At 47.2% G+C, this 13697-nt stretch overlaps 1 protein-coding gene across 2 annotated transcripts in view; it reads right to left on the reverse strand.

The window, feature by feature from the left end:
- Positions 1-698: 698 nt before the first annotated feature.
- The window catches only part of NOX5 (NADPH oxidase 5), a 35663-nt gene continuing 22664 nt past the window's right edge, over positions 699-13697 (reverse strand). For both annotated transcript variants that reach the window (XM_014848195.3, XM_070499156.1), the window contains 7 exons: positions 12536-12730; positions 10826-10870; positions 10303-10427; positions 9946-10030; positions 9164-9263; positions 2245-2411; positions 699-1229 (listed from right to left, as the gene is read on the reverse strand). In XM_014848195.3, the coding sequence (XP_014703681.3) occupies positions 1098-1229; positions 2245-2411; positions 9164-9263; positions 9946-10030; positions 10303-10427; positions 10826-10870; positions 12536-12730 (849 nt within the window). In that variant the 3' untranslated portion in view covers positions 699-1097. The remainder of the gene's footprint in view (positions 1230-2244; positions 2412-9163; positions 9264-9945; positions 10031-10302; positions 10428-10825; positions 10871-12535; positions 12731-13697) is intronic.

Consider the following 13697-nt stretch of genomic DNA (forward strand, 5'->3'; position numbering starts at 1 on the left):
AAGTTCTCTTGGAAGAATCTGAAGCTCATTTTACTCATGTCTCATTTCACTCTTGTAAGAACCGTGACCAGGGGATGTCATCAGTTCCATTTTTCAGATGAAGAAACAGACTCGGAGAGGGTGCCAGGGCCACCCCGCTGGGGTGTGGCTGAGCTGAGCTTCGGGTAGCAACCTGCTTGATTTCCAGGAACTTGGCCTTTCTGTGACCCCTACAGAGAAATACACACACCAACGCTGCCTCCGTCCTATTTCTCCAATGACTCAGCACACGGAGAGAAGGGAGAAACCGACATGCAGAGCAATGGAAGGACACTGAGGGACACATACAGGGGAGAGGTACAGAGAGAGAGACGTAGAGAGAGAGAGAAAGGAAAGGGACACAGACAAATAGATAGGAAGACAATGCCATAGAGAGAAGTGGGAAAATATGCTGCTTCTCTCTCCCTATGGGAATGGGTTTTGGATAAAATACACATTCCAGGTCTCGTCCCCAGATCTTCAGCATCAGAATTTCTGGGAGCAGGACCCAGGAATCTGCATTTCAAGAAAGCTCCTCTGAGTGGCAAAGTGTGCTTTGAAATGCATCAGAAAAATAAGACACATTGATGAATGGATGGAGGAAGGGATAGATGGATTATACTCAATAAAGCAAATATAGCAAAATGTTAACTGAGGAATCTAGAAAGTGGGTAACACTGTTCACTGTACAATCCTTTTACCTCTCTGTATGTTTGAAAATTTTCATAATAAAATGTTGGTGGGGGGCAGTTCCCGAATGACTGGAATGAATAGGCAGGTCTGTGACCGCCGTTGTAGGGGGAAGGTTCCCTCCGAGGACTTTTGGAGGAGTGGTTGCCCTGGAAACAACCGGCACCAGCCTGATCAGTTCCACAGCAATCCCAGAACGCAAAGGAGCGCTGCGCAAGGCACGGCTCTCTTCCTTAGCTTCTGGAGAAAGTCCATCTGGCCCCGGGACCTCCTGTTCCGCGTGGAGCAGGATCAGCTGGTCTTCTGAGGCTGGTCCCTGTGGGGCACTGGAAGCAATGCGACTGAGCTGGCCTGCAATGTGGGCTTGGGCAGAGCTTGGCGGGGTGCGGCTAGAAGTTCTCTTGGAAGAATCTGAAGCTGAACTGCTCACAGTGGCCCTTGAGCACCTTGGCCAGAGCCGGGGAGCCACAGAAGAAGACCTGCACCTTGCCCTTCTTCTCGGCAGCCACTTTCTGGAACACCTGGAGTCATGGGATTGGGAGAGAGCAGAGGGAGGAGAGGTGGGCTGCTGACCCACCCAGTGACACCCCCAACCCCCGGAGCTGACAACACAACGGGTCGGCTGCAATGGCTGTCCATCCCCATGAGGAACTCCAAGACAAGTGCTTGGCTTCAGAACAGAGAGGCCAACATGCAGCCATTCATTTAGCAGCCATTTGCTCAACCTATAAGCTGACCCAGACCCCGGGGAGGGACTGGGCCAGAAAGAAATACGACCCAGGACCTCTGCTCAAGGAGCTGCATCTGTGGGGCAGACGCACACGAGGAGGCAATGACAGCCCAACCGGAATGCTGAACCCCACTGCCCAAACCTCTGGCTGGCCACGTGCCTCCATTGAAACGTCTCTTTCCTGAAGTCAGGCTATTTCCCCCCAGTGAGGACCCTTTTCCATCCCAAAGTCTGCTTGAGAATTGCCTTTGTGGAGAGTCCCCCTTGGTGCCCAAGCACGGCTGGCATCGTGCTCCCCCGCTGCTCTCCAGGCCTGGATTCTCTACAGCGGTTCAGAAAGCGGCACCTTCTGGTCACTTCGTGCACACACTACACCCCGAATGGAAGGGCTCAGGGACGATAACATAATAATAAAATAGAAAGGCTGGAACTATTTTGTGTCTCCGGGACTCAGTTTCCTCATTTGTATCAAGAAGGGATAAGATTGGATGTTTCCCCCTCTCCACTCGGGCCTTCTGACTCTGGCTCACTGGAAGTCAGGGCTGGGAGAGGCCTGGGAGGTCATATAGGCTAACTTCCTCTCTGATAGATGGGGAAACGGAAGCTAATGATGGAACAAAGTGAGCTAGTGATGGAGCCGGGAGGTAGGCACCCCGCCTCCCATTCCAGCCCTGAGATCCTGGCTGGACTCTGGATGCTGGCCTCATGCTTTGCCCCGAGCTGCTTGGCCCTAATCTCCCGAGCCGCTGCCTCAGGCTCTCAGCCCCACGGGTCCCTGCAGGCTAGGGGCTCCCGCTGGCCTTTACCTTGCTCCAGTCAGGCCGCCCAGGCTGGGTGCGTGTCTGGAGGCCTGTGATGGAATCCTTCTTCTCCTTTTTGGCCAGGAGGTCGAGGGCCATCTGCAGGCCAATGGCCTTCATGTCATTCTTGCCCAGCGCAGAGGTCATGTACATATGCAGCTCCAAGAAGCGGTCTACGTGGTGAGAGGGGAGGGCAGCACTGAGGGGCCAGCACCTATGATGGGGAGGGGGCAGGACACCAGCCACCTCGTCCTGGGGCTTGCAGGGAGACCAAGAGTGCTTGGAACTCACATCCTTAGTAAACCGTGTCCACCCAGGACCTCCCTCTGACCAGGGCCATAGAGAGGAAAGACAGCCCCCTGCTTGGGCTGGGTCTTCTCCATGCACGGCATACACGCGTTATTTTATATCTGTTGCCTAATGTGAGCCTCACAGCCACCCCAGGAGTTATATTTCTAGAAGGGGAAATGAATCCCAGGGCAGCATGGCAGTCCTTGGGCTCCAAAGCCCATGCCCTGCCATGCCTCTCAGTGTCTACTCAGTCTGGTTGGGGACACAAGCCATGCACACATGAAAAGGTAACTTAGACCAAAAGGTCAAGCATTGAGTGAGTGGATCAGATGGCAAATGCTGCTGACATCAGGGAGTGGTCTTGGAAGAGGGACAAGATTCAAAGGGAGGTGAAAGGAAGGCATCCTAAGAAGGGGGAATAGCATGAGCCAAGGCGAGAGGCTGGAACGAACAGCGTTTGTGGGGCATGATGTGACGGCCCAGCTGGAGCAGAGGACCCTTGAATGGGAGCAACAGCAGATGGGACTGCACACATGGTGAGGCCAGGCTGTGAAGGGTCTTGAATGCCCAGCAGAGGACCCTTGAATGGGGGCAGGTAGAGGGAGAGGGTATTGGAGCAGGGCAGGACTGGATGGAGACAGTGTTTCAGGGAGGGGAAACAGATGACTGAAGGGGCAGGGCAGAGACTGGCGTCTCTGAGACCCATTAGGCCCCAGCATCCACAGTTCTGTGCCTGCCATGGGACAGGCTTGCTGAGATGTTGATCCCTTCAAATCTCACGGCAATTGGGACTCCCAGGTGGGCACCTCTGTGCTCAGGCAGCGTCCTCTGTTTTCCCAGATGAGGCACACAAATTTTATCACTTTCCATGTGCGCCATGATGGGGAAAGACTGGCGAGTGCTGCCTTGGACCTGTGCATGGGTCCACGCCAGAAATGGTCGGATTCATGAGCTGATGATCACTTCATCCTTCTCCTCTCCCTAGACTAAATGATTTATGCCATCCCAACTTGCTCTTTATTGTTTCGTATGCCACCATTAGCTCACTTTTCCTTTGGCTTAGGGTCTCAGCCACTGTTAAAATGCAAATGGCCCTAGGAGCGAGACCACGTACCACCTAGATAGTGCTGGGTGGTGTGGGAGGGAGGCAGATGCACTATAAGGGGTGCCCACCTGAGAATGCCCCGACCCTACCTCCTCCTCCCTTGGCATTGCCATACCCCAGGGAGGGGTAAGAGAAGAGAGGAGGAGACACCGTGGTGGCAGGGAAAGAAGGAGCTGAGGAGGGCGACCTGACATGGTTTTCACTCTCTCCAAACAGTTGTGTTTGAGATAGTCATCCCATTTCTGGGATACTCTCTTAAGGAAATCATCCAAAGGAAGGAAAAAACTATGTGTACATACATATCAATTGCAGCTTTATTTATGATAGTGGAGAATTAGGAATAAACAAAATGTCCAGGAGGAGGAGCTTGGGTAAATAATGCACGGCAAACCAACAACTGTATCATTCATTACGAAGCCATTAAGTACCACTTCTACCATTGCTAAATTTACTGGGCAGTTATCAAGCTGCAGTCCCTTTTCTAAGCGCTTACAGGTGATATCTCATTTAATCCTCATGACAGTCCTCTGAGGCAGGTACTAGTCATATCCTTATTTTTCAGATGAGGAAACTGAAGCAAGGCAGTTAAGTAACGTGGCCAAAGTCCTATAGCTATTATGGGATAAAGGTTCAAACTCAAACAGAGCAATTGAAGCGTAAGCTATAAGAATTAAAAATTATAAACCACAAATTCTTTAACTCAAACCTCAGAATACAATTCAAGTCGAAAGCAGAGACCTCAAATTTCACTGCGATTAATGAGAAACCTTGGAAGACATCTGGGTAATAAAGTTGTTGACTCAAGTGGCTTTGAGAACACAAAGCACTGGGTTAGCTGTTACCCTCTGTTGACACAGATTAAGAAAAAACAAACAGCAAATATTTACATACCAGTAACTAGAAAATTTAAACTTTTCCCCTCGCTTGTCGTCATAAAATCAAGTTTCTAGGGAATTAATATACGTAAGAGCATTTAGAACAAAGTCAAGGCTATATGAATATTTGCTGGAATTGTTATTTACAAGAAAGGGCAAGGAACTTTATGGCACATTCTAAGGTTTCGTAGTTCTCTTCCAGAGACTGCTGACTTGTGATTTAAGGCTTTGAATGTTTGTTACAGTAAACTACGTCTGTTTGAATGTTTCTTGTAGAAAACTGTGTTTGATTACTTGAACTTATAAGCTATGTTTATCATATGAATTTGAATTTACTCATGGAAACTTTATGATAATTAAACAGCCAAATAAGATCTAGTTCCGATGAACTCCACCAGTATAAAAAACCACACCAATTCTCTTTAAGTTAGAACACATCAAAAAGTATTCCTCCTTGTGTACGATATTCCATAAGTAGAATATAACAAAACAAGATAATTATTTCAACAGATTAACTTTAAAATACAGTAATAAAACTTCAGAACAGTCATGTGCCACATGAAGATGTTTCAGTCAATGATGGACCGCAAAAATGACAGTGGTCCCATGAGATTAGTACCACATAGCCTAGGTGTGTAGTGGGCTGCACCATCTAGGTTTGTGTAAGGACACTCTGTGATGTTCACACAATGGTCAAATCACCTAACGAGGCATTTCTCAGAAAGCATCCTGTCATTAAGCGACACATGATGGTTATTCCACAAAGGTGTCCCACGACGACTATGATGTGACCCACAGAAAGATGCTATCATACGTAGTAAGCACTGGCTCAGTGAAAAATGCAGGATGCAACACTTGGGACGTGAGGAAAGGGAGACGGCAGGGGCTGGAGGAGGACATTCAACACACTCATTTCCAGTGAAAGTTTAAAAGAAGGGCCCAAAGGGCAAAGACTCTGTACAGGTGCTAAGGACCTGTACACCTTTACCTTAGACATTCTCTAAACTTGTTGACTGCCACCTCGTTAGGAAAAATATTGAGCATCTGTCCTCAAGAAACATATATGTTTATAAAGATGTTCGTCTCTACCAACAGATTACATACGCTAAAAGTTTATGTTGGGGGGCCAGCCCCGTGGCCAAGTGGTTAGGTTTGCATGCTCTGCTTTGGTGGCCCAGGGTTTGCCAGTTTGGATCCCAGACATAGACCTACAAACCACTCGTCAAGCCATGCTGTGACAGCATCCCACATAGAAGAACTAGAATGACCTACAACTAGGATATACAACTAGGTACTGGGGCTTTGGGAAGAAAAAAATAAAGGAAGATTGGCAACAGATTTAGCTCAGGGCCAATCTTCCTCACCAAAAAGAATTCTAAAAAAAAAAAAAAATTATGTTGGAGTAAAAAGAACCATATTTACTTTCTCACCTTAAATGACTAGAAAAATGGACAAAATACGCAAAACAATGGTTTCCAGACATTGGTTAACAGGCAGCGCAGCACTGTCATTGCTGAGAGAGGGACAAATGGAATGAGCCCTACAGTTGCCCCAGCTTACTGCCTGACGCTGGTCTCATGGAGTTAAGGAGACAGAAACTAGAGCTCAGGGAGGCCAAGACAGCAGAACATGCCAGGCACAGTGCTGGAAGCGGGGACTGCAGAGAAAGGGGAGAGGGCAGGGAGATGAGAGAGAGGAAAGGAGAAGGAGAGGAGAGAGTGAAGACGAGAGGGAGGGAGGGAACTTTGACGGGAGGGAGGAAACAAGCTCTCCAGCTCTGGAAATCTGCATAAAGTTTCCACAAGCCTTTGGCTGAGTGTTAGTTGTACGTGTGTGACAGGAATTACCAGAAAACACTAGGCTGCACAGTACCTGGAGCTCAAGCCGAGCTGGGAACAGTTTGTGTCTCCACCAGCAAGAGTGCGGAGACCTTGTCACGTACAGGGCAGTGGGCGAGCCCTCACAGGTGTAGCGCCTTGGCACTGGGGCCAAACTAGCCCCACAATAAAGGCTGCTCTGGACTCTCCTTAGCCAAACTTAACTTGCAAGGAGTCTTGAAAAGAAGAATCTCGAAAGGATCCAAGTTATCCTAAACAACGTAACTGTGCACTAGAACAAAGGGAAGTGCTATTGAAAGAAATTCCACAAAGTCCAGAACACAAGATGCAATCACGATGCCTGCACCCGACAAAAAGTTATCAGCCGTGCAAAGGAACTGGAGCATATGGTTCATAACGAGAAGACCAGTAATCAGAAACAGACCCAGAAACGACAGAGAGGATGAACTCAGACAAACATGTTACCACAAATGTGCTTGAGAATATAAAAACAAAGCAAAGCAGATATGGAAAGGAGAGAAATGCAAGACATAAAAGAGACCCAAATGAAACTTCTAGAAAGGAAAAATAGAATCACAGAATGAAAAATACAGTGGATAAGATTAACAGCTATCCTAGGCTCCTTGGTTTTCCATATAAATTTTAGAATCAGCTTCTCAATATCTATTTTTAAAAATCTGCTGGGATTTTGATTAGGATAGGAATCATAGATAAGGTGTTGCAGAAGAAAAGATCAGTGAACTTGAAAACGGCAATAGAAACTATCCAAAATGAGGCACAGATTGAGAGAGAGGGAGAAAAAAAGAATGGAGTCTCAGTGACCTGCGAGATATCAGTCTAACATCTATGTAATTGAAGTGACAGGAAGGGGGAAGAGAGACAGAAAAAATATATAAGGAAAGAATGGCTGAGATTTATCCAAATTTGATGAAAACTATAAGGCCATATATCCAAGAAGTTCAATGAATTCTAATACAAGAAACATAAAGAAAACCATTTCTCAGAAATGCTTTGTAGTTTTCAGTGTACAGATCTTTCCCGTATTTTGCGAAATTTATCTCTAAATATTTCATGTTTTTAAAATTTTATTTTAAAATTTCCAATTACTAATTATTTGTTGTTAGTAAATAGAAATACAATTGATTTTTGCATATTGACCTTACATTCTGGACCTTGTTGAACTCACGAGACTGATCAAAATGAAAAGTTAAAACTACAAAACTTCTAGAAAACATAGAAGAAAATAACTTATGACTTTGGGTAAGGCAAAGATTTTAGATAGGACACAGAAAGGATGAAGAATAAAAGAAAAAAATCTGATAAAATGGACATCATTAAAATTTCAAAATTTTTTCCTTCAAAAGATAGTTTTTTAGAAAATGAAAAGATAAACCACAGACTGGGAGAATGACGTTGGAAAATATACACTTGATAGTGGACCTGTTTCTAGAATATATAAAGAAGTCCTATAACTTAGTGAAAAAAGAAGACAAATATCTGCATTTAAAGAGTGGGGAAAATATTTGAACTGACATTTTACAAAGAAGATGGTACAACAGCAAAACAGAACATGGAAATACGCTCAACATCATTCATCCTTGGGGAAATGCAAATTCAGAGCACACTGAGATCTGACTATACATCCTCTAGAATGGCTAAAAGTAAAAAGATTACCAACATCAAATGTTGGCCAGGTTTGGGAGCAATTGGAACGCTTATACATTGCTGATGAAAATACAAAATCATATGGTTACTTTGGAAAAACAGTTTGGCTGTTTCCTATGAAATGAAACCTAACACATACCATACTACCAGCAACCCCATTCCTAATTATTCACCTAAGAGACAGAAACATATGTCCACACAAAGATTTGTATGCACATGTTCATAGCAGCTTTATTCAAAATAGCCAAAAAGTGGAAATAACTCTAATATCCATCAACGAGTGAATGGAAAAACAGATTGTGGTATATCCATAAACAGAACACCACCCAGCAATAAAAAGGAATTAGCTATTTATTGATACATGCAACAGCTGGGCTAAATCTCAAAGAGGTTATGTTAGGTGAAGGAAGTTAGACAGAAAAGACAACATATTATATGATCCCATTTATATGAAATTCTAGAAAAGGCAAAACTACAGTGATAGAAAGCGGACCAGTGGTTGCTGGGGGCTACAAGTGGGGGGACGGTGTCAATGCAGAGGGGCACCAGGGAACTTTGGGGGGGACAGAAATGTTTCGTGTTATGATTGTGCTGATGGTTACACAACCATAAACATTTGTCAAAATGTCACTGCATTTATTGTACACTTAAGTTGGTGAATTTTATTGTTTAAATATCCCTCAAAAAAACTGAAAAAAAAAAGTATGAATAAGAATCACCTGAGAAGCATATTAAAATGTATGTTCGTGGCCCCACTCCGGGGAATCTGATTTGGAAAGTTTGGGATGAGACGTGGGAATCTAAATTTTTAATAAATGCTCATTCCGAATGAAAAGAAATGTCATAAAAAAGAGAAATCAGAAAAAAAGAAGATATACATTTTTACAAAATGTGAATAAGAAAAAATACCAGAAGGAAGGAAATCCTTTAAAACGCCTAGAATAGTCTGGATAACTGAATAAGATTGTGAATGATTTTTTTCTCCTCTATTTTTTGTTTTACAAAATGTCCCATTTTAGTGGGGAAAAAACCAACACCCCCGCCTCCGCCATTTTTGATAGAAATGGAATAACCTAAACACTTCTTTAAAAGACCCAGAACCTGAAGCCCCTGCCCAGCTCCCGCCCTCTCCAGGCCCGTCTCTCTCCTACCCTCTTGAGTCTCCGCAGCCTGCTCCATCTCCAGGTTGGTCAGCAGGCTCACAAACCACTCGAAAGACCGCTGGTCTCGGTTGATCCAGATGAAGTCCACCTAGCGAGAGGGGCCCTTCGGTTCAGAGGCAGGGCTTCCCTCATCACAGCAGGCTCACATCTGCCATTCCCAGCGCCCCTATGACCAGCTGGTGTCAGCAGGGCACACATTATTACCATCCCCACTTAACTGAGGAGTCAGAGGTAAGGAGCCTTGCCTAGGTCACAGAGCAGAACCCATGGGACCAGAACCCAGGTTCCTGACTGCGGGCCAGGATTTTCTCTAACAATCATTGTTCACAGCAAGCAGTGTTCTGAAATATGCTTAGGACAGGCAGAAAAACATTACTTATTTTTTTTAGAAACTCTTTTAAGAGGCTTATACAGAATAATGAATTTTCAAAAGGCAAATATGTTTTCATTTTTAAAACCACCGCCAGGTCATGGCTAGTAAGCATCATGGCTGTAACTGAATCCACCACTGCCTGACTTTCAGGCTCCCAGGTCTCTAATGCGACACCCACCTTTAGGGTGAGAATGTCTCTCAGAGGAGATGGGGGAGCCCTGGACACTTAGGTGGCACCAGGAGAAAACAGGGCATTGGGGGCAGGTAGGGACCAGCAGATCCAAGCCCGGGAGAGGTCATCTGCCCCTCCTCTGCCTCTGCACAGGAGGCCCTTCCTGTTCCCGGAAGTGTGTGTGGCGGGTTGGGTCCCAGGCCTGCCTGCAGGAGCCGTGCTCACCTTGTGGAGCTTCATGTCCTCGTCCTGGACACCGTCCATCCAGGAGTGCTGGCAGCGGGGGCAAATGTGCTTTCTCTTCTGATGCCTGAGGGGAAGTGGGAGGAGGGGTTTTGAAGTTGGGGCCAGTGTGAGACTTCTTGGGACCCCAGAGGACATGGCAGGGGACAGGGAGGGAGGTGGGGTGGCAGGGCCTGCCTTGAAAGGGGAGGGATGAGACCTGAAAAAGAGAGGGAGGAGGAGGAGGAGAGAGAAAAGGGGAGAGGGAGAGGTGAAAGGAGAGAAGGGAGGGAGAAAGGGGAAGGCATCTCTCAGGACTCTGCCCAGGATGCAGGCAGCAGCCGCAGCCTGTCTACCCACCTGTGTATGATGCTCTGCAGGATGGAAGCGAAGGGCGTGATGCCGATGCCCGCCCCGATGAGCACAGCATGCTCCGAGGCAAAGATCCTGCGGGTGGAGGTTCCGTAGGGGCCATCGATGTAGCACTGTGCACAGAAGCAGGTTAGAGGAAAGAGAGGGCTGAGTGGGGGGCGAGGAGAGCTGGACCCCGAGGCTTCAGGACACCTTTTATAGCAGCAAGTCATCTCCTGGGCTGGAACCCAGTCTAAGTGGCTCCCACTCCAGTGCTCTTTTATGAGCACCAGTCTGGGAGAGCCCTAGATGTTAGAATGCAGAGCTGGTGAGGGCAGGGCCCAACCAGCAGGCCTTGTGTGCACCTGCGAGGGGAGCGGTTTGGTTCTGGATACCTGGAAGTCAGGCCGTGGGGACTTGAGGAACCTGGGTACCTACCGAGAGCCACAGAAAGCCCCCCCACAGGCAGAGGCTTCATTTCCTCTGTTGGGGCAGGGCTTCCTGGTCACATCCACCTCCTGGAGCCTCTTACCTTGATGTTACAGAATTGGTGGTTCTCAGAGGACATTTCAGAGACCTGCGGGGAGTAGAGCAGAGAGCTGCGGGTCTCTGGGAGTGGACATGGCAGTAACTTCTCAGAGACTTCCTAGCCCTTGCCAGCCCAAGCACATTTACAACAGGGGAATTGCCTTTTATGCCCAAATCATTCCAGGGAGCATGGAGCCCTTCTGACGGAGAACACAGTGGTGTGCTGGTAAACAGACTCTTCGGAAAAAGAAACCACAACAAAATCCTGATTGTTAGTGTCCGTCGATTTCTGTGGTGCAAATCCTGACATCATGGCTCCCATCAATGACTGTGTATAATCACTGACTCTCAAAATTCCTGAGAATTTAACAATCGGCTCTTGTGGCCACAAATCAGCTTCAGGGTGTGACTGGAGAACATGTACCACCAGCTGCATGTTCAGCTCCATCTCCAGCCACGCTCAATAACTATCATGTCTCTAGACATCCCCTGGCCCGGGCATCCTTTTCCCTCTGCCTAGAGCACCTTTCCTCTTCCCCAGCTGGCAAACTCCTGTGTATCCTTTGCTGTCCGGCTCATCTGAAGTGGCTGCTCTTCCTCAAAGCTTTGCCCAGCTGCACCAGGCAAAAAAGCCAGCGGCTGGCCTGGCTCCTGGCTCTACCCTGTCCTTGGAACCCTGCTCTGGACTTGCTGATGGGGAGCTGCCTGAAGACAGGGAGCAGGCCTCACCTGTCTGCTCTGCCCAACTCCTGCAGGCCTGAGCACACGGCAGACAGTCAGACCAGATTTGTTGAGGTCAAATTGTGGGAGGTGAAGGAAGCAGACCCCCCGCCTCAGCTCCAACAGGTCAGGGCCCTGTGACAGTTCCCTCCCTGGGGCCAGAAGACAGAGTTAGGAGTGACCATCACAGTCATCTGGGCCAATCCCCCATTTCACAGAAGAGGAGGCGAGTCTGAGTGTGGAAACTCGCCCAAGTTTCCACAGAGCTCGGGGTGGAGCCTGGGTCTCCTGCTGCCCATCCAGTGCTCGTCACATGATACCACATTGCTTCATGTCTGGGGGCCACTGAATGCTGTGTCCCCACGACGTGGGCTGGGACTCATTACGGTGATTCTAGGAGGTACCCTGTGAGAGAGCCACTCCCCTTCTGACTTTATTTAATCTTTCGGATTGCAAGGAGAAAGCCTTACATCACAGTTAATATATCTTTAACATCTCTCTAACAGTTAACAATTCCTCCTTTTTTTCTCCCTTTTAACAAAGTGAGACAGAAAGAGATTGAGAAAGCATGACAGAGAAAGAGAAAGAGCGAGAGCATGGCAGAGAGAGAGAGAGAGAGCAGGGAGTACAGCTCAGGCGCAGAGCCCCAGCAGGCGGAAACATCTGGCAAGAATTTAATAACGCTGGTTTTCATTGTTTCCACTTTTAGTGCTATCTTCTGTTTATGGCATAAGGTTCTGTTTTACATTAAAGATAGCAACCTAAAGAGTCCTTTTAAAATACATTTAAGCTTCAAGTACAGTTCGGAAGTGAATACTGCAGAAGTTATGCAGGCGGGACGCAGATGACTGGCGCAGAAACGCCCTTAATGTGTGGGGCTTCCTGAATGCAGCCCGCCACAAAGGGCCTCCCTGCCAAGCCCCAAGGACCCGCCATCCATGGGGAGACAAACCACCGGCTCTCCAGCCTCCAGCCCCAACCTCCGCAGCCTTACCAGGCCCCGGGGCTCGGCCGCGGCTTCCTGCTGTGCCTGAGTCCTGTCCTCTGTCCCCATGCACCCCAGGCCTTGGTGGCCCTGCCTGGGAGTTCCCTTGGGCAGGTAGGACATCAGCTCCACAGTGACATCCTTGTGGGAGGCCATGGCTCCCTGTGCCAAGGCCCCAGACTGGATGGGCTGGGGCTGCAAACCCTGTTTGGTTTCAAACAAAAACTGCTGTATTATTTAAATCACAAAATCATACATGTTAGTTTTTAAAGATTCAGCTTTTACAGAACTTTAAAGAATACAGTGGAAAAGTACCCTGAATCAGACAACATAACTCCTCTAGACATTTTCTCTGTGTCCTTCCAGACTTGTGCGCGTGCACACACACACATTCTTTCACACAAATGGAGCCCATCACTCCTTAGCCTGGCTTCCCACTTACTACAGCTGCATACTAGCTTCCCACGCGCGTGCATACACACTTACAGCATCTTTTTTGGGCGACTTACTGTTCCATTATAAGAGCGGTCAGTCATGATCTAATTACTTCCATATTGTTGGGCATTTTGATTATCCTCATTTCTCATTATTGTTAACAACCACCATATATAAAGTAGTGCCTTTCCCCTCGCTATCTCTTTACCCTGATTTGTTTTTTTCTTCATAGCATTGATTACCACTTGACACAGTACGCATTTTATTTGTTTATTGTCTATCTCCCCTTCCAGAAGGTAGGCAGTGACTATGTCTATTCTGTTTATTGACACATCTCCAGCATCCAGAACGATACTTGGAAAACAGTAGGTGCTGTGCTCAATAAATATTTGTTAAATGAATGAATGAACCAGGTGATTATCATACTTCCTGGGCAGCTGTCCAATTAGCTTTTTAGGGTAAGTCCCTAAAAATGGAATTGCTGGGCCAGTGGGGATGCATATGTAAAACATATGACACATATGGCCAGACTGCCCACCAGAAAGATCGTGCCCATGTATTCTTTGGCAGCTGTGCCTAAGGTCCCAAAGAAACACAATGTATCTACCCACCGACTCACAGTGTGCCATGACTCATCTGGTTTTGAAAGTCAGCTCCTCCTTCAGAAAGTTTCCCCTGATTAATAGGAGAGAACCCTCTGCTTGTTTCTGCCTACCCCTCCATTTCCCAAAGCTCT

Source organism: Equus asinus, chromosome 2 (genome assembly GCF_041296235.1).
Source record: "Equus asinus isolate D_3611 breed Donkey chromosome 2, EquAss-T2T_v2, whole genome shotgun sequence".
Lineage (NCBI taxonomy): Eukaryota > Metazoa > Chordata > Mammalia > Perissodactyla > Equidae > Equus > Equus asinus.